We start from the raw sequence: 21,450 nt of genomic DNA on the forward strand, positions 1-21,450 counted from the left end.
GTGCAGTGGAGTGATCTCAGCTCACTGCAGCCTCTGCCTCCTGGGTTCAAGTGATTCTCGTGCCTCAGCCTCCTGAGTAGCCCGAGATTACAGATGCATGCCCCTACGCCTGGCAATTTTTTGTATTTTTAGTAGAGATGGGGGCTTCGCCACGTTGGCCAGGCTGGTCTCGAACTCATGGCCTCAAGTGATCTGCCCAAAGTGCTGGGATTACAGGCATGAGCCACCATGTCCGGCTATGCAAATAATTTAATTTAAACAAAGCTCCCTGAGTAAGTAGTAGTAGCTTGGTCTGAGACAGGGAGTCCGGTAAGGAGCCTGGGAACTCGGGAACTCAGGTTCTCTCTTCCTTCTTTTCTTTTAGGAGGGAAAAGTTCAGAGGCTTAAGACAAATTTTCAGCCATTCACTAGTATAACAAATACTATTGGACCCTATTACACACCAGGGGTGAACAACACAGATGTCAGGGATCCTGTAGTGTTTACATTTTAGTGCAACGAGACAGATACTTTTATACAGAAAAATATCAGATAGTGGGAAGCACTAGACAAAAATTAAAATAAGGTAACTTGATACCTTATTTTATCAAGGAGTGACTGGGTAGCAACTTTTAGATTGGTTGATCTGAGGAGGCCTCTGTAAGGAGATAAAATTTAAACTAAGATCTAAATCATAATAAGGAATTAATCATATGAAGATTGGATGAAGCATATTTCAGGGAAGAGGGAACTGCTAGACCAAAAGCCCCAGTACAGGAAAGAGCTTGGCATATTCAGAGAACAGAAGTTTAGGTGGCAGGATCTCATAATGTGTGTGTACATGTGAGAGAGACAGAGAGACAGAGAAGTAGGCGGCGAGGCCAGTTGTGCAGTAAAGGGCCAGAACAGGCAGGACTCTGTAAACCAGAACAAGCACATGGGTTTTATTTGAGGTGTGATAGGAAGGGGTGTGTAAGCGGGGTAATTACATGAATGGAGACACCTTGTGGGAAGACTACTATGGCTCTCAGTAGAAATGGAGAGACCAGTAAGAAGGCAATCTGTGTAGTCTTGGCAAGAGATAATGGTGGTTTAGACTTGAGTGGTAGTAGAGGTAGTAGCAGAAGTAGAGACGATACGATTTGCTGGGACTGGGTGGTAACAGTGAGGAAGGTAGAAGAATTAAGGGAAACTTAGGTCTGTCACCTCAAGGAGTTTTCAATATAACTGAGAGATAGGGCAAGAGTACATTAAAGAAATAATTAAGCATTAAACGTGATACTGAATAAAGTTCTGAGAAAAGGACATCAATGCAAGCTGAAAGAAACAGGCTTCGCTGAAGTAGGACTCAAATTAGACTCTGACAGAAGTTAGAATTTTATACAAAGCAGACATTCTTTCCAGGTTAGAAGGGTGAGGGTGGCATCAGGGGATAGGGAACACAGTATGAATAGGCTCAGGAGTACTTTCTTTTCGCAACACTTCTCAAAGTGACAATGATTTGTTTATGTGGTTATTTGATTGAGGTTTCTCTCTTCCATAAGACTATAAGCTCCATGTGATCAAGGACATCTGTTTTACTTCTCACAATATGTGTGACACAAAGACTGGAATTTGTTGAATGAATGGCTGAGAATGAACACTCTGTGTCTGGGATGGACATTGAGAAGGCTAGTCTATGCAGAGTAGAAGACAGAGGCCAGCGGGTAGGACGTAAGGCTAGATAAGTAGTGAACTTATTCTTTTCATCAGTAACTGGGTATAACAATAATAACAACAACAACTATTTAACAACTATCTTATAGGGATGTGTGCTGGTTTCAAAACATGTGATGGTTTCAAAACTTTGATAGTCTTCTTCTCTTCAAGAGGTGAAACCTAATTCCCTTTTCCTAGAGTGTAGCCTGATTTAAGTAACTTGCTTCTAGAGAACAAAATAAAGTGGAAGTAATGACTGGCAACTTCAGAAATTAGGTCACAAAAGGTCCTATGCCTTCTTCTTTGCTCTCCCTTGGATTAGTCACACTGGGGAAAGGTAGCCGCCATGCTGTGAGGACACTCGAGTAGCCCCAGAATGGAGAAGTCCATGTTGGGAGGAACTGAGGCCTCCTACCAAAAGCCATGTGAGTGAGGAACCTCCAGCCCCAGTCAGACCTTCAGGTTATAAAGACCTGGCTGACATCTTAATTGCAGCCTTAGAGATCTTGGCCAGAACCAGTCTGCTAAGCTGCTCCCAAATTCCTGACATATAGAAACTATAAGACAATAAATGACTGTTGTTTTAGGATACTAAGTGTTGGGGTAATTTGTAACCAAGGAACAGATGACCAATACAGGCTAGGAGAATTAAATGAGATATATAATCAAAGCTCTTAGCATAGTACCTGGTACAGATGAAATATCAAATAAGTGACAGCTCTTTAATAGTGAAACATTAAAACATGCAATTCTCCATAAGGACTCCAGAATAACCAGACTAATCATCAACATTGTAAATCTGTTCATTTAAAAACAAGATGGGTGAGAAATCTCAGCTCAAAGAGACACTCTCAGCAAACCATAAATTTCCTAAGACAAGCAATTACATTAAGGAGGTTTTCACCCATGCCCTTAAAAAGACATGAATGATATCCAGGTTTGAAAAGGACATATAGAAACAGGCATTTTCATGCACTGTTTATGGGAGTATAAATTAGAGAAGCCTTGTAAGAAGGAATATCCATCAAAATTTGAAATGTTTATATTCTTTATTTTAGTAATTTCATTTCCAGAAATCTTACAAATTAGTAGCTCATATGCATGATACATTTAAAAAAATAATTTTTCCTTATTTGTAACAGCAAAATAGTAGAAATAATTTAAATGTATATCACTAAGAATGTGGATATATTCAGTGGAAAAGCAAGTTGTAGAACACATATTGAATGACCTTATTTATTTACAAATACACACGCATGTTAACCCATAGGCTAATTCATATTAAAAACTATTATGATTTTGTAAACAGAAAGAGAACAAGAAGGATGCAGCCCACATTACTGACCCATTACCTATGGCAGCATGAGAGAGAGAGAGAGTGTGTGTGTGTGTGTGTGTGTGCGCACGCACGTGTGCATGTGAGATGGGAGCACAGAGTTGGGAATTGAAGGAAAATTTTCATAGGATTTCTATACGTGTTTTATAGTTTAAATCTTATATAAGAATCCACTCACAAATTACTTATGACATTTTTAAAAAGACAAAAGATGAGAAAGAAATATACACATAGGAAAAAGATACCACATAACTTTGGAAAGGGTTTGATGGGTTTTCTTGGCTGACCCTTTCTTTTATGCCCTCACTGGGCTTTCCGAGACCACTGTAACACGCCCAATCATAAAATGCTAGGAAAGGGTCCTGCCCCAGATATGTTTTCCTTAGTGCCCCAAAGTATGTACACAGTTGGCTCAAGATCAGTTTGAAGGGCAAGACTATAGTTATTCCTAACCCCCTATCAATGATGTGGTTACCTTTCAGCCATCTGAGGGGACAAACTCCTTCCTCCACAGACAACTGGCCAGATCCTAAAGGGACAAGCTGTTCTTTGGGTAAAAACTCTTCTTCCAGGTACTGAAAGTTCCAACCTCCTGAGGCTATGGCAGAGTGCATGGCTAATCAGAAGTATCTTGGGAATGGTAGTGGTCTCACAAAAAGCCAGGTAACTGGTTGGCAGCTGCCATTTCACCCAAAGTCAAGAAGCAGCCGAAAGCCAATGCCAGTAAGATCAATAAGATGCTGCTGCACTTTTCTCCATGCCACAAACACTCTATGCCTGGTGTATCAGCTGCCTCACAGCAAAAGCATGCTCTGGAGAGGTGACCATTAACTTTCCAGGTAACAAACATCACTTAGGTCTTCTTACTTTCTTATAAAACCTGGATCACACACTGCTCCCTAGGACTTGGCTATTTACCCATAAATTACAAAGCTGGAATCCATCTTCTAGCATTCCTCTCTTCAGTAAAATAATGTCAAAATCTGTGGAAAACTATAGCAAAGCTTATATATGTAAATAAAATGGAGACAAGGTACCCTCCCATTACTTTCTCTGGAATTGCTCTGGCCTCTAACAGTTGCATTCTAGAATGTCAGATCAGACTCAGGCATTAGAGAACTTACACCTAAAAGTTACACTTTGGAATTCAAAGAGTCTAAAAAGTTGAATTAAATAGAACCCATTAAGAAAAATCCATATTCTAGACAAAATATGAATCATGACTTTTATGCATATTACATGACTTTTCATTAGAAAAAGTAAAAATAGCTACTGTAGACCATTTGCTTAACACATCATTTTATACTATAAAGTTGGAAATGCTGCTTTTCTGCTTTGGGGTTGAAGTTAAGTGTCCTTCAAATAGTAAAGAAAAAGTTATTAAAACAGACAATCATCAATGATGAGTGATTATTAGCCCTAGTAGGGACTCAGCATCATATCCTTTCAACTTTATCTACTGAACACCTACTGAATCCTACAGGGGCTACAAACATGTAACACAGCATGGGAAGCTGGAAAGAAAAGAGACTTTCAGGAATTGAATATTTTACTTTTAGTATTGCTACACAGCTGAGTGACTGTGGGCAAGCTACTTAACTTCTTTGAACCTCAGTGTTCTTATCTGTAAAATGGAAAGAACATCTCCTACTTCATAGGACTGTAGAAGCCAAGAAAGGAGATCACATGTGCAGTGCACCTAATAATGGCTGGCACAAAGAAAGCATTTAATGAATGGCAGTTATCGTCAATACCATCATCGCCATCATCATCGCTGCCATCATTTTCTTCATCATCATGCTTAAGGCTCAGAGTATAGTGTATGCCTTTCTAGTGCAATTAGAAGTATATGCAAATAAGCATCACATAAGGTATTTGGACTGAGTGCTAAAAGAGAGCTAAACAGAGTACTATAGGAGAAGGGCACTCAAGGTCCTTCTTGATGTGGCTCTTGCTGACTTACTTATCTCTGGCCTTTTTAACTAAACTATACTGCACCTATAATGAGTGACTAAAATTCCCTGAACATAACATGTTTTCATTCATCTATACTTTTGCACATATAGTCAATTCTCATTATTAGTGGTAGTTATTTCTAGAAAACTTGCAACAAACATTCAATTAGTGAATACCGAACCACTGCTCCTTGGGGAAACACAGGTTAGGTTGCTGTGAGCCCTCTGCTCATACTTTTTTTCTTTTTTTTTTTTTGAGACAGAGTCTTGTTCTTGTCACCCCGGCTGGAGTGCAATGGCACGATCTCGGCTCACTGCAACCTCCAGCTCCCGGGTTCAAGCGATTCTCCTGCTTTAGCCTCTTGAGTAACTGGGATTACAGGCATTTGCCACCACGCCCGGCTACTTTTTGTATTTTTAGTAGAGATAGGGTTTCACCATGTTGGCCAGGCTGGTCTCGAACTCCTGACCTCGTGATCCTCCCACCTTGGACTCCCAAAGTGCTGGGATTACAGGCATGAGCCACCGTGCCCGGCCTGCTCACACTTTTTTTAAACTGATCAATACAATACACAACCTTGTTGTATGTATATTTCTGTTTAAAGATATCTTATTTAATGCATATTGTTGACTCATTAGCATTGAACCCACAGCCTGCAGAAACATAACTCAAGCCTGAAAGAAGCCTAACACAGGTATTTTTCCATAGGGCACATCACAGTCTCCTTGCACTTTGGAACAATAGATAACACTTTAGCACCATGCCTGAGGAACATTTTTGAACACGGAAATCACCAAAAAATCACAAAAATATAAAAAATATGGCATTAAATACACTGTGAAAAAGACACTGTTTACAGTATGAAAGCTGAACCAAGAAGGCAGTATGTCACCTTGTTCAAACTCAGCTGTAAATATGCATGTTGGGTGACTCAAATTCCTTGCTGCTATGCGTGTGTTGGTGAATGACTGCAAAAGTGCCACAAGTATAGATTTTGAGATTACATATAAATTTAGCAAGTACAGAATTCATAAATTATGAGGATCAACTGCACTAGTGTTCTACCTAAAATATTCTTCTCTCTTTCTGTAGAATTCAGCTGGCTAACTCCTATTTGCCCTTCAGGACTCAGTTCAAGATCTCTAGGAAATCTCACCTGGCCCCAGTCTAGGTGAGATATATACTTAAAAATGCCCTCACAATACTCATTTGGACCTATTTCTTTTTGCTTATCAGGCTGCTTTACAATTGTTTATTTTTCTGTTTCCTCCATCTGATTATAAGATCCTTGAGGGAACTGAGGGCAGTGGTTCACATGTGTAATCCCAGCACTTTGGGAAGCTAAGGTGGAAGGATCATTTGATCGCAGGAGTTCGCAACTAGCCTGGGAAATAGTGAGACCCTGTCTCTACAAAAAAAAAAAAGAAAAAGAAAGAAAAAATTAGTCAGGCATGGTGGTGCGTGCCTATAGTCCCAGCTACTCTGGAGACTTGTGTGGGAGGATCACTTGAGCCCAGGAGGTCGAGGCTGCACTGAGCTGTGCCTGCGTCACTGCATCCCAGTCTGGGTGACAGAGTGAGATCCTGTCTCCAAAAAAAAAAAAAAAGAAAAAGAAAAAAAAAAGTCAGAGGGAGTTTGTTTGCCCATTCTGTTCTGCCATGTGAGGACACAGCAAGAAAATGCCAAGTATGAAATAATGAGCCTTCATCAGGCACCAAATCCGCTTGTGCCTTATCTTGGACTTCCCAGCCCCTGTTGTTTTTAAGTTACATAGTCTAAGATATTTTGTTATAGTAGCCCAAATGGATTGAGACAGTATCCAAACCTAGCTCCATAAAAGCAGCTAGGTAAATGTTTGTTGAATAATGTCTTCAAGGAAGTAGAAGGAGACTCCCTGTAACAGTCAAGAGACAATGAGTATAAAACCAGAGGTTTCATGAATAAAACAGCAAAATAAATTAGATTTCAACTACTAATTTAAAGCTTTTTCAAAGGAAGATTTGATTTTAACTTTTCTTCAAACTAATGGCTTTTTTTCAGATTATATTAACTTCAACTTACGTTGTGATAAGAACAGTTCTTGTTAAGTGATATAATAAACTTCTTGTTTGAGCTAGTTTGAATTGCTTCTAAAACCACTGCCACTAAAAGCATTTTAAGTGACAGTTATGTTCAGATATAGAAACATAGTTAAATATTATTTTATTTTTCTATCTACTTTGGTTTAGGACAGATGCCTCTGACTTCAACAGACCATCAGAGATATGTAACATTAATTTTAGAAAACCACTCAGACAGAGAGTACTGAGCTCCCTTTGGAAACAGTGCAAGTCTCTGCTTTCCCATCACCAATGCTTCTGGGCCTGCGCTCACGGAGAAGTCCTCTGTTATCAGGCTGGCTTCGTAAGTCAGTCCCAGCATCTTTGAAGGCATATTGATGCTGAAATGGAAAGGGTTTCAGGGCAATCTCTTCCAGCTTCATAGATGAAGCCCTAGGACAGAAGCAAACTTTCCTATTTATAGCAGATCCTTGAATAATATTTTGTTCAACGCCATTTGGTTATAACGTTGATGAAAAAAAAAATCTGACTCCTGGCTGGGGCCACTGTCTGTTTTGCATGTTCTCCTCACATCGGTGTGGGTTTTTTCCAGGTACTCCCACATCACAAAGCTGTGCACGTTAGGTTAGTTGGCATGTATAAACAGTCCCAGTCTGAGTGTGAGCATGTGTATGAGTAAGCCCTGTGATGGGGATGGTGTCCTGCACAGAGTTGGTTCCCGCTTTGCACCCTAAGCTGCCAGGATAGGCTCTGGCCACTCAGGACCTGACCCTGCACTGAAATAAATGGGTAAATAATTATTTTACTTGCTTTTATTAATCTTTTGTAAATGTATGTATCGCTCACATTTATTTCAATGCTGAATATTAGAAGTGTTTTGGTCTTTATCTAGAAGTTTAGTGATTTTTTTTGTGTGACCAGAAATGTGCCCTAGGAATTTAACTTTTTTTTTTTTTTTTTTGAGACAGGGTCTTGCTCTGTTGCCCAGGCTAGAGTGCAGTGACACGATCATAGCTCACTGCAGCTTCAAACTCCAAGGCTCAAGCAATCCTCCTGCTTCAGACTCCTCAGTCGCTGGGACTAAAGGTGTACGCCACCATGCCTGGCTAATTATTTTTTGTAGAGACAGGGTCTTGCTTTGTTGCCCAGGCTGATCTGGAACTCCTGGGATCAAGTGATTCTCCCACCTTGGCCTCCCAAAGTGTTGGGATTACAGGTGTGAGCCACCACACCTCGCCTTAAGTCCTGTTTATATTAATTAGCCTATGATAAAACTGGTTTCATTATATGCCATTTACTTAAGTTCACAGTTTCCAAAAACCTATCAATGACATTGAGATTTACTGTATCTGCATTCTCAGGTGCTTCTTGCATTAAAAATAATGGCAGGCTAAGAATAAAATGATTGTTTTGTGTCTAGTTTCCTGGTTAAAGAGAACTCAGAAACCAACATATGTACCAAAAATTTGAATATCTGTGTTCTCTCACCATGTACCAATATCCCCTTTGACTCTTCCTATAATGTCAGTTTACAAGACTGAGATGAAAAATAGATAGCTGACTTTGCCTTTTCATGCTGAACAGTATCATCCTCCTCTCAGAATGGCAAACTGTATGACTGGCTACTTACATGGAATCCCAGTTTGCCCCAGGAGAGATGCTGACAATCTTTCAGTGCTTCAATGTGGTCTACTTTCACCTGATGTAATTTGCTGTATGAATGTAGGCAAGGCCAATTTCTCCTACCCTTTTTGCAAAAAAGGGGTGAATACCTGCTTTTCTCTAATTACTTAGAGTCCAAGAATAAAGGACAGATAGTAAATACCAGGGGCTGTAACTCATGAATTATTTCATGAATAATTTTGAAAGATTAAATAGAACTGAATGGAAAGTAGCATAAGGCACCATACATATTAAGGGTGAGCTACTGTTTCAGAAACATTTATGCCAGTTACAAATAGGTATGTATGCGTTTACTGGGTAATGATGTAAAACATTTTTTACTGCAGGTTCCAGGCAAAAGTTTGGAAGCCACTGCCCCACACTATTTATCATTGGTCTTAAGTGCTGAATTGCCCCACTCCTGGACCATTGCTGAAAGGTGTGGCTTCAGATATATTTGCAAGTGCTTTCTTCTAGCACAGCGCTCCTTGTCACTACTGGCTCATTCTGAACTTTGTGATTCTACTCTGAAGAAGACAATACCTTCTTAGGCCCAAGAAAAATAATATCTAGTTTTAAGCACTTTGCATGTGTGTCATTCATCTGGTACTTGACTTTTCTTTTCTACACATATACATTTCCTAACTAAACTGGAAAAACTAGGGATGGGGCTATAGTTACCCTGTGACAAATACAGTATCCTAATACATACAAGATGCTTGATCAACATTCTTAGAATAAGCCCTTTTTCTCTGGCAGAGTCCCACTTCTGGAATCAATGTCTACTCAGCTCTGGTCAATTTAGGGACTGGAAAAGTTTATGCTCTATCTAGGCTTACTTGACTGACCAAGGTATTTAACCAACTCCATCACCCACTCCTAAGCTATTCTTTGAATGACTACTGCTGATCATTTCCAGATTTTGTAAACTCAAATGAAATAAGCTCTCATTAGCTAATAAAAATGGGTTATCCACTTTTCTTGGGGGTTAGATGACACTCCTGTTTTATTTGACACCTACTCTACTCTGTAGGAAAGGGTGACTCAAACTTCCAACTTTTTCTCAACTGCTATATTTAGTAGAATTATTTTCTTTTGCAGAAAGGATTAACATTTTAAATATTTGGTAAATTCATAACTGTTTTACCTGACTTTAACATGCTGGGATTACAGTATGCAAAACCCCATTTCAAAAAGTAAAACAATCTGAAATGAATTCCCTATACCTACAATTCCCTATACCATATTCATACTAAACAACCAAACAAATATTCATAGCTTACACAGCAAAAAATCAAACTTTTCCTACCTGCTTATTCATTTCTGTGATGTTTATCCAGACTTTGTTCAAACCCATCTCTCCAGATTCAATCTTCTCAAGCTGTTTTTGCTTGCTGAGTAGTTCTTCATTAAGTTTGGGGATTTCTTGGAATGAGCTTTTCTGATTAGATTCCACTAAAAAGACAAAATAAGAACAATCATAACTAGCATAAAGTGCCCTCATGGTCCTAAGATGAAAAAAATCATCAAGCAGTAGGAAAGAAGATGGATTAATAAAAGTTAATTCTGACATTGTTCTTTGGTTTATGTGAATATACATCTTTTACACTAAAGCTCTCATTTTAACTGGGGCTATTTCACTACTGGCAATGCAACTTTTAAAGTTAGCTAACTAAAACTCACAACAGAATGTGAGCAGAAATAGTTGCCTTTGAATCTCAACTCTGTGACTTACTATGATCTTGAGCAAATTACTCAAATTCTTAGAGCTCAGTTTCCTCATCTGTAATACAGTGATAAAATATACTTCACAGGATTGTTAATATTAAGTGAGAGAATGGCTGTAAAGCACTTAACACAGCTGGCCAGGCATATAATAGATGATAAATGCTAAGTACTACTGACCAACTCAGTTAAGGAGTCTTTAGATTAGTCAATTAAGATTTATAAATCTTATTCTATTAATGCCCAAGGTGAGATTGTAAGTTATATTTCTAAATGCTTAAATCTATTTTTTCCACCTTAGTCAACTGCAAGAGGGAGGTCTTACCACCTTTTGAAAGCTGTTATGAGGACTAAGATTTTTAATGTTTTTCATAAATAGCAAACTGTATTTTCTTAAGTCTTAAATCACCCCAAAACTCAAAATGAAATAGAAGATAAAAGAATATGCTAGGGGAAGTAGTGTGATATTTGGCCTTTTTTTTTGGGAAACAATAGCTCCTGAATGGTTTAGGGATTTGCCAGTCTGAAGGTAGAGGCCTGAAACAATGCTTTCTCTTCTTTCTTTAAAGAGTATTTTCCCTTTTCATAGAGAATAAAATATTAATCATGGCTAGTCCTCCAGAATAAAATCTACATCCTTTTTTTTTTTTTTTAAGCCACAGACTGCCATAGTTATTATATGCTTCCTTAAAACTAGAAACTGGCATAAAAGAGCCATATAAAACAACTTCCTAAAAGACTTTTTTGTTCATTTTTGCACGGTTAGCTACATTTTGTTCATTTGTTCACATAGTATTTTGTTCATTTCTACACTTAGAACACTCCTGACACATTTTACGCACTCAATCAATATTTACCACCTGAATAAATATCTGGCCTTTGCTTAACTTCCAATTACATTTCTCATCACTTTACCTACCTCTTCAACCTACTTGTGGTCAAGCAGATCTTCCTGACACACTAACCTCTGAAGCCTCATGACCCTTGCACATGCTATGGTTTCTGCCTAGATGCCCTTGGCTTGTCTCTTCTTTATTTCTACCACTTTGGCCCAGTTAATTCCTTTTAATATTCAGCACCAACAGCCAGGACCCTCGGACCACTGAACCTCTTTCCACTCCAAATTCTACCAAGCACTTAACATGTGGTGCTGTAACTTTACTCATCTGTCTCCTCTACCAAATGGTGAGAGGCTTCAGGACAAAGACTAGATCTAACTTGGGTATGCATTTCCAGCAGCCCAGCACAGAGCCAGGTATACAGAAGGGCTCAAATGCTTGCTCTGTGAAATAATTGTAGGGTATGAAATGGAGTTAATGTTATACTATTAAGTTAAACAAAAAAACCCTCAACACATAACCCAGGTTGGGTGCGGTGGCTCACGCCTATAACCCTAGCACTTTGGGAGGCTGAGGTGGGTGGATCACCTGAGGTAAGGAGTTTGAGACCAGCCTGGTCAACATGGCGAAACCCCCTCTCTACTAAAAATACAAAAATTAGCCGGGCGTGGTGGCACACCTGTAATCCCAGCTACCTGGGAGGCTGAGGAAGGACAATCACTTGAACCTGGGAGGAGTTTGCGGTGAGCCAAGATCTCGCCACCGCACTCCAGCCTATGCGGCTGGAGCTAGATTCCATCTCAAAAACGAACAAACAAACAAACAAAACCAAATAAAAACCCAAACACATTGAACAGCAACTAAGATCCCCCACAAAATGAGGAGTAATGGTGGTATCCTTATTTTAAGCAAGCTCACTATTGAAAATTCAGAATAATGAAAAGAAATGAGATATATTTCCTCATTTTCCAAAAATGTTTGCCAAAGGGTTTCATTATAATGACAGACTTCCTACATGCTTTAACATTTAAAAAAATTGATATTCGGTAATTATACATATTTACAGGGTACACAGCAATGTTTCCATACATATAATGTATAGTGATCAGATCAGAGTAATCAGCATATCCATCATCTCAAACATTTATCATTTCTTTGTGTCGGGAATATTTGATATCCTCCTTATAGCTATTTGGAACTATCTAGTGTTAACTCTAGTCATGCTACAGTGGTACATAACACTAGAACTTTCTCCTCCTATCTAGCTGTAATTTTTCATCCTTTAACCAATCTCTCCCTATCCTTTCTTCCCCTACTCTTCTCAGCCTCTAGTATCCTGTTGTATTTTTTTACTTCTATAGAATCACATTGTTTTGAAATATATTTTTATTTTGTTTAGACATGAGGTCTCTCTCTGTTACCCAGGCTGAAGGGCAGCGGCATGATCACAGCTCACTGCAGCCTCAAACTCCCGGGCTCAAGCGATCCTTCTCCCTCAGCCTTCTGAATAGCTGGGACTACAAGCTTGCACCACCATGCCTTAACTTTTTAAGAGATGGTGTCTTGCTATGCTTCCCTGGACTGGTCTCAAACCCCTGGGCTCAAGTGATCCTTCTGCCTCAGCGTCCTTAGTTGCTGGGATTACAGGCGTGAGTCACCACACCCAGTGAGATAAACTTTTCTTATCTTCCACATATGAGTGAGAACATGTAGTGTTTAACTTTCCGTTCCCAGCTCATTTCACTTAACAATGTCCTTCAGTTCCATCCTTATTGCCGAGAATGACAGGATTTCATTCTTTTTTATGGCTGAATAGTATTCTACTGTGTATATATACTACATTTTCTTCATCCATCTGTTGGATGAAGAAACCTGTTGGACACTAGGTTATTCCATATATTGGCTATTGCGAATAATGCTATAATAAACATGGGGGTGTGGATGTCTTCCACATACTGATTTCCTTTTGCCCAGTAGTTTCCAGCAGGTGCTTTTAATATAGCACTTGATTTACACATGGTTTACAGGAATATATCTATCTCATACAGTGAAAACATTTTACCAGCCAGTCTAAATTCATTTCACTGAATTTCCTATACATTTTCAGTTAGGTTATAAAGAAGAACTCATCCAACAAACATCTGCCATACTCAGGTACCCAAAAGGGGCAAGGGGCAAAGTCTCTCTTTCCTGCAGTCTATATGCACGAACTAGGAGGTGGGAGTGGAAGAGGAAATAGACAAATACATAAATAACCTGGGTTACAATTATTAACTAATAAACATATAAAGCTGACCAGCCCTGAAAATATTCTGGATCCTGAGGATTGTATGAGCCAAGAGGGGATCACAATGATTATCTGGTTTGGAGCTTTTTAGGAGAGGCAAGCCAAGTAGAGGTACATTTATTACATAAATGGAAGTGTAGCAAACAAACAAATAACTTATGATTACTAATTCATGTTTTTCCAATATAGGAAGCAAATAATTTAAAATTTTGTATGTTAATGCTCAAAATAACGTACCTAGTTCTTTTGATTCCCTAATCTTTAAGGTGAGGAAATGGAAAAATGTCAACATATACCAAACAGTAAACATAATGTTGACAAGATTAAATATAAAATAAACTATATTTTATAGTTATACAATGTCTTTCCAGTTTGCAATAAACTTTTATGTATTAATTATTCAACAACTTGCTATTAAGCCTCCACCATGTGCCCAGCCCTGCATGGGTACCAGTATATACAAAAGACCCTGAAGCTCTCAGTCTAGTGGGGAGCCAGGCATGGTCACAGAATTACTATACAGTGTGACTGATGTTATGACAGAGGAATGCCCAAAGTGCTTTGGTAGCACAAATACATCTTTATATTTTATAGATGAGAAAATGAAGGCCCATAAGTGACTTGTCTAAGTTTTACAGCTAGTTTTGCAAAGCCAGAATTCAAAAAGTCAAACCTGCTGCTCCTAGGACCAGTACTTTTTCTACTACACTTTAGAGGTCACAGATACCTATATCCCCTAATGCCCTCGTTAGCACAAGACCATTTTTAAGTTCTGCGCTAAATGACCAAGTCACTACTTTGTCTGTATGGACAGAAGAGGAGGTGCCTGATTTATTTACACTTTCCACATTTATTTATACTCTTCCAAATTTCTTTTCATTTACTCAAGTGTTCCATAGTTGAGTGACAGAAAAGGATGGTTTAGAATAGAATCTTCCTTAGAATAACTGTGGAGGTCTTTTGAAGTATCTGGTTTTGGAAAAAAGAGTACTGAGCTAAGAGTTTCAGGGCAAGTCAGTACTTTTAGCTTAAGGATCAAGTTTCTCTTTGACTGAAAAAAAAAAACAAAACAAAACAAAAAAAAGCCTATCTGCCTTGCTTTCTATTTCAGGTATTTCAGCAATCCTTCTTCCTTTCCTTGCAAGTGTCTTGGAAAATTTATAGAAATAAAATCAAGAAGTTCTGGATTTCTCAAAAAGGTATTAAAGCCAGACAAGCAGGTGGTCTTATCCAAATTCGTGAATCCCACTGTCTTCTTGAAAAACAAGAAAAAAAAATTAACCTTAAAAAATATATTTAGGCAGGGTGTGGTGGCTCAGGCCTGTAATCCCAGCACTTTGGGAGGCTGAGATGAGTGAATTACCTGAGGTCAGGAGTTTCGAGACCAGCCTGGCCAACAAGGTGAAACCCTGTCTCTACTAAAAAAAAAATTAGCTGCGTGTGGTGGCATGTACCTGTAATCCCAACTACTCAGGAGGCTGTGGCAGGAGAATCACTTGAACCTGGGAGGCAGAGGTTGTAGTGAGTCAAGATCGTGCCATTGCACTCTAGTCTTGGTGACAAGAGCAAAACTCCACCTCAAAAACAACCAACCAACCAACTAACCAACCAAAAAAAAACCAAAAAAGAAGCATAATTCAAAGAATGATTATTTAAACCTAACAAGATTGGTTCCATTTAGTCAAGATGCTGGTTCTCATAAAAAAACTCCCAAGTAGTCTACAATGGTTTAGCCTATGGACTGACTATACCTCATCCCCTACCCTCCCTCAGGAAGTCCTGCTTTGCAATGTCAGGAAGACATTGCAGGTGCTGGCATTTCTATTGTAGCAAATCAAAGCCAACAAAGCAGCTGGACTGACAATTCCAAATGTGCTTCATTCAGCTTGCTGACAAATGTAGTCAGGGTCCTAGGAGAATGTGGCTCAGTGGTAGAAAGCAGGGTCTGCAGTCCAGGGTATAATTCTTGACATATCCTGAAGACAGTATAGTATTTCCAGGGATTGGTATTAACAAGTGTTCAATAAATATTTGTTGACTGATTGCCAGGTCTATTATATGTATCTGGTCTATTTTTAAAATGTAGTACTTTGTTTGCATTCCCAAAGACATTACCTGAAAAGCTCAGCTAACCCTATAAATTACGTAAGTATCCCGTAAACACAGGTGCAGAGCAGTCAGAAACAGGAATCCCTGGATGCGTGAATTGAGCAATGTTTTGAAATATATAAATAAATAATTGCTATATGTGATCAAAACAAGCTACATCACAAGCCTATAGCTCAACTACAAGTCTAACTAACTGCAAGGCTGTAGTTAGGAGACCCAATTAACTAATTACAGAGAGATGACGGCACAGACAGATGATTTATGGTTGAACACTGTTTCTGAGAACCTAGTTTCCAAGTTATGCTTACTACTTACATATAAAGAAAAAATTGGCCTTAGAGACACTGTGCAATATTGCAAGGACAACTATAAAGGAGGAAAAATAACTATGGGGTACATATCTCATTGTTTCTTATACCATACTCCAAAAATTGGTAATCCAGGTTAGGATTCTGGCAGAGAATTGTGGCATACTGAATCCCCATCCCCAGAATCAGAAACTCAGAAGAAAACCAAAGTTAGTATTTTAACTTTTGTTCGTTTGTTTCAAAGCAACATCACTAGAAATATCATTAACACACTAAAAATTAGCTGTTCTTAGGCTGGGTTCAAAACTTGAGCAACTGTAGGCAGCCAAGAGAAGTTGGGATATGGTAATCTTCTAGGCTTCAGATGGGAAAGTGAGGATATTGTAATCTTCTAGGTTTAAGATGGAAAGTAAGAACTCCAATTCTGGAGCCAGATTTCTTTATGACCTTGAGAAAGCCTTGTGGTCAGTTTCCTGGTGTGCTCATGCTATTAAGGTTAGGATATTTTGTGATTAAGTTGAAACTGGTGCCTTTGCTTAGAAGATTAACCCTTGAAACCTAGAGCCAAAAATTTCAGTGTTGCTAAAAAAAAAAAAAAAACAAAAAAAATTTGTTAAATCCAGTCAAAGCTACTGTGCAAACATACCTTTTGGAAAAAGTAATTTGGGCCGAGTACAGTGGCTTACAGTTGTAATTCCAGCACTTCGGGAGGCTGAGGCAGGCAGACCACTTGAGCCCAGGAGTTTGAGACCAGTCTGGGCAACATAGCAAAACCCTGTCTTTTACAAACATACGAAAATTAGCAGAGGGTGGTGCGTGCTTGTAGTTTCAGCTACTGGGGTTGGGAGTGTGGGGTGCTGACGCGGGAGGACTGCTTGAGCCCATGAGGTCAAGGCTGCAATGAGCCAGATGCCACTGCACTCCGGCTTGGGTGATAGAGCAAGACCTTATCTCAAAAAAAAAAAAAAAAAAAAAAAAAAAAAAAAAAAAAAAAAGAAAATAAATGAAAAAGTAATTTGGATGTGTAAAATACAACTTTACAATTTAGAATATACAAAACTCTATGACTTGAAAACCTCCTTAAATTTTAAAACTCATTCATGAGACAAACATTTCTGACAGTTGGATAGTGTTCAAAGTAGGTATGGTTGTTGTAAGCCCTTCATGAATATGTAAATTAGTGCAAGTTTCCTAAAACTTTAAAATGATAACACTCATTAATGGTATTTAAATTTTTTTTCTTGAAACAGATCATGTCACCAGTATAAGCACAGCTAAGGAAAGAAATCTATCAGTCCTTGCTCTAAGCTTGAAAACTGGTTAAGTATGCAGAAAACCAGTTCTTCCTGTTTCTTCTACTAAACTTCTTTTAGATTACTGACCAAGTTGATATCAAAGAGATTTGTAGGCACTTGAATAAATGTGCGTAGGCTTACAAGGCCACTGGGAACAGTGGTGCAGATAGTAGTGCTATAAATGTGAACTTGGGCAGCAAGGGGCAAGAAGATGCTCAGCTCTTTCATACTTAATCACTGAACAAATTACTTAATCCTTCTAAGAGCACAAGATAATAAAAATAGCCATCTCACGGGATTATTTTGTGAAGAAAACGATTTGAGACTTGGCACACAGCAGGCCTTCCACAATGTTAGCTACTCTTATTATTGCCCATTCCTATGCTCTTATTTGGTCTTTCTAAAGAGGCAATCGTTTGACAGATGCTCCCACATTCTTTCTCAAATGGCCCTGTGAGGTAGAAGGAATAGCTCAGTGTTGTCATTGTCACTTTATACTTGGGGAGATGCAAGCTATAAGTAGAGGTTACACGAAGTTCCAGACTCCTATCCTAGGGGTAGGAGTCTCTTGCCTTCTGCACGCTAAGCATTTACTGCAATGCCATTATTTCAGATATTACTTGTCCTGCTGGTGCATAAGCACTGCCTTTTATTTGTGAGTTGAAAAACAAATAAGTGTTACAACATTCAAGCAGACAGCTCAAAAAGAGTATAAAAATACTGAGAGGAATGTATAATTGCTTCACTAGAATGAGAAAAACTCTTCGTTCAGCATGGTTGACTTTGTCCCAGAACCTGGAAAGGAGTCCAAGATTACACCCTGAAAAGAGTGACCACTGCCGGGCACGGTGGCTCACGCCTGTAATCCTAGCACTTTGGGAGGCCGAGGTGGGCGGACCAACTGAGGTCAGGAGTTTGAGACCAGCCTGGCCAACATGGTAAAACTGTCTCTACTAAAAATACAAAACAATTAGCTGGGCGTTACTCGGAAGGCTGACCACAAGAATCACTTGAACCTGGGTGGCGGATGTTGCAGTGAGCAGAGATTGTACCACTGTACTCCAGCCTGGGCAACAGAGCAAGACCCTGTCTCAAAAAAAAAAAAAAAGTAACCACTTACTTGTTCGAAATTTTTCCTTTAGGGCATCCAGATCCTCCTTGAGAGCAACCTGCATCCACACCAAGCCAACACAGGCCACAACACAGGCAGCAAGGATGACAAAACCACAGAGCGGATAACAGATCTTGCAGCATCGTAAATAGTCTCCCCTGCTCAAGAGGACAAATTCAACCATGAGTACAGAAGTGATTATGGGGTATAGCTTTATTAGAAATAGTACACGTTTTGCCATGCAATTATCTCCTCTAAATGAATAACCAGTGAATTAACCAGGGAAGGTAGGGTAAAGCACTTAAATGAATAAATAATATGACCTATTAAGGGTTCATCTACTGGGTACAAAGGTTTCAAACGTCACATAAAACAGAGGGAGCTCCTGCAGGTAAAAGGAAGAACGTAAAGGCACTGCAGCTGTCATCATCAGGACAGAGGTCTTTGAATACAAGCTCAGGTCACAAAAGTGTAAAGACCAATGTTTCTCTGCAATTCCATCTCTGCACTGTAATTTGCCTATTGATTTCTCTCTCTCAAATGCATACTCACTCACTCCGGGGAATCTTGTTTCAGTTTCCTGAAACTTTATAAACGTTTGAGCAAGTTTTACTGCAAAAGAAATGAAAGAAACAGGATCTCTAGTTTTAAGTGGACACCTGGTATATTCTAGCTTATTGGCTCAGAAGTAAGGAAACACAGAAGGGGCTAGATTTCACACAAAACATCAACCAACTTTCAAGGTCTAAACTAACTTAGCAGGGTAACTACTCCAGGTATCTTCTGATGAAGGTAACACTTCATCAGACCTTCATAACCCAAACCCAGGATTGCCCTTAACAGCCTAAGTTGACAAAGCTCATTAGAAATCAAACTCCTCCTTTAACAAAACAAGACATTTTAAACAAACCAACCAACCATTCAATGTCAGCACCCTGACCTTCTGCCTAGCCATTGTTTCCACATCTTCAGCAGAATCCTCTTTTCTTTTAGTGTGCTTCCACAGAGTCCAAGGGCGTTTTTAAAGTTCCCTTTGGTTCTTTCCCACCCTGAGCCCCAATCCCAATATCCTCAAATCTTACTACTTGATTTGCCTAGTGGTCTCTACACCTATGAATGGCTAGGGAAAATGATGCCTCTTCTTTTGCCCCCTCAACCCCACCTACTCTCAAGGCTCATACTTCCTACAGTATATCTCTCACCATATTTCCCCATCACCAATATTCAGAATCATCAAGAGTGCAAAAACGAAATAATTTGCAGTCTTAAAGTCTCTGTTTCTCCTTTGTTCTACACTGTTTTAAAAGGTCTAGTCTCCAAAGCTTCTCTGCTCCTCTGTCTCCATTCTTCGCTTCTTTAGGACTCCCTGGACTCTTGGCACATTCTCCGAAGTCCACATTTCCACCTCAGATTTGGAGATTTTCTTTCTACACCTAAAGACAGGTCTCTAACTTATTCTTCATTCAGGATCTGAACTTACCTTTTCCCTAAAACCGTTTTTCCCTCTTCGACTTTCAAGGTCTACACCCTTTTTTCTTCCTAAGGACTTCCTTTCTCCTTCCTGTCAATGTGGCCCCTTGGTAGTGCAAGGAGATGCCTTCTTCCCATTCCACTTTTCACCACTACTCACTTGGCAAAGCGAGAGCGATTTCCAACCACACCGAACTCCTCTTCCTCTTCGGAGCTGGACTCAGAGTCTGATTCGGGAGGCTCAGTGCGAAGCAGGCGGTGACTGCTTGGGCCTTTCTTGGGCTTCTTTCTCCGGCTGTCCCCAGCCAAACCAATCAATGCATTGAGCTCTTTGCGCTTTTTCATCTTTTTGTGTGGGGTAAGTGGAGCCCCGACTCCTGAGCTGCCAGGTTCGTACCCGACGCCCAATTCTCTTCCTGCCTTGGAGCTGCCTTCCAGGGTTGGGGATCCTGGGCCAGAGCCCCCTGGTCACTCCCACCTAGGGGTGGGACTGACCAGATCCGTCAGGGACTGGAGATTGGAGCCCAGAGGAAACTGGAACTCAGATGGGTGGGGGAAATCACATAGAAATGGCCAAGGAGCTGGTGACCCCAAAGGATAAGGCCTTGGGCGCAGAGTGTTAGTAGAGGGTGGAAAGGGACCTTTATCTTCCAAAGGGCGAAAAAAAGCCAAGTCAAAAATGAAGGATTCTCAGCCCGGATAAGTAGGCAATACTTCTAAGAGTGCTCCAGGAGCTGAGGAAGGGCACGCTTAAAATAGGTGTTTTGGACCTCCGGGGGAGGATTTCCAATGCAGAGGGAAGAGAAACTTGTTCCTGAATGGGAAGAGTGTGGGACGTGCAGAGCAAGAACGTGGGAACGCGTCAGTCCCTTCCTGGTAGGACAGGTGGCGGCAGGAGGGGGCTCCCAGCAGCTACAATCCCAACACTGCTTGGCCGCAGAGAAAATGCCCGGCCGGGGAAGCCGGCTGGGGTGTGTTATGATCACCGTTCTCCGGCCTCCGTCCTGAACGTGAAGGAGGCCCGAGGCCGAGAAAGATCCGGAGCCCGGCTCGAAGGGTCGGCCTGAGAGGAGCCAGTCCCGCGCCTGCTAGACCCCCGCCCCGCTGTCTGGGCCTTGGGGACACGGTGCTGCGGGCGACGGCGGCTCGGCCGACAGAAGCGCTCTCGCCGGTAGTTTGAGGTCTCCGGCACGGGCAACTCTCGGCCACTCACACGCGCAGGCCCCACTCCAGCCGCGACTCCGGCCCCTGCTCTGGCTTCGGCCGCGGCTGCTCCCGACACGTTGTTGTTGGTGTTGGTGGCGGCGGCGGCGGCGGCCGCGGGCTCCAGACCCGGGCCATCGCTCCAGCCCCAGATCACTTCCCCTTTGGCAGCGGCCACCGGCGCCGCCTGCCAGTAAGCCGTGCTCCCATTGGTCGCCCGCCTGGGTGACGTCACGCAGGGGCGAAAGTCGTGGCGGAGAGGTGGGGCGTTAAAGGGGCCCTGCCCTGGCTGGGGCTGGGTCCCACCCGCCGGTTAGGGTGGCCCCGCCCCCAGGAGGGCTTCCAGGACCTGCTGCTCATCTGAGCCGGGTGGAGTTCTGCATCCTGCGGAGCGCGGGCGGGGCAGGCAAAG

At 40.8% G+C, this 21,450-nt stretch overlaps 1 protein-coding gene across 3 annotated transcripts in view; it reads right to left on the reverse strand.

Annotated features, from left to right (window-relative positions):
• The window catches only part of EFCAB14 (EF-hand calcium binding domain 14), a 42,587-nt gene extending 21,354 nt beyond the window's left edge, over window positions 1-21,233 (reverse strand). For all 3 annotated transcript variants that reach the window (XM_010363004.2, XM_010363003.2, XM_010363001.2), the window contains exons 1-3: window positions 19,996-21,233; window positions 18,375-18,523; window positions 10,001-10,146 (exon numbers count right to left, since the gene is read on the reverse strand). In XM_010363004.2, coding sequence (XP_010361306.2) covers window positions 10,001-10,146; window positions 18,375-18,523; window positions 19,996-20,180 — 480 coding nt within the window. In that variant the 5' untranslated portion in view covers window positions 20,181-21,233. The remainder of the gene's footprint in view (window positions 1-10,000; window positions 10,147-18,374; window positions 18,524-19,995) is intronic.
• Window positions 21,234-21,450: the final 217 nt, after the last annotated feature.

Source organism: Rhinopithecus roxellana, chromosome 12, assembly GCF_007565055.1.
Source record: "Rhinopithecus roxellana isolate Shanxi Qingling chromosome 12, ASM756505v1, whole genome shotgun sequence".
NCBI classification, from domain to species: Eukaryota; Metazoa; Chordata; class Mammalia; order Primates; family Cercopithecidae; genus Rhinopithecus; species Rhinopithecus roxellana.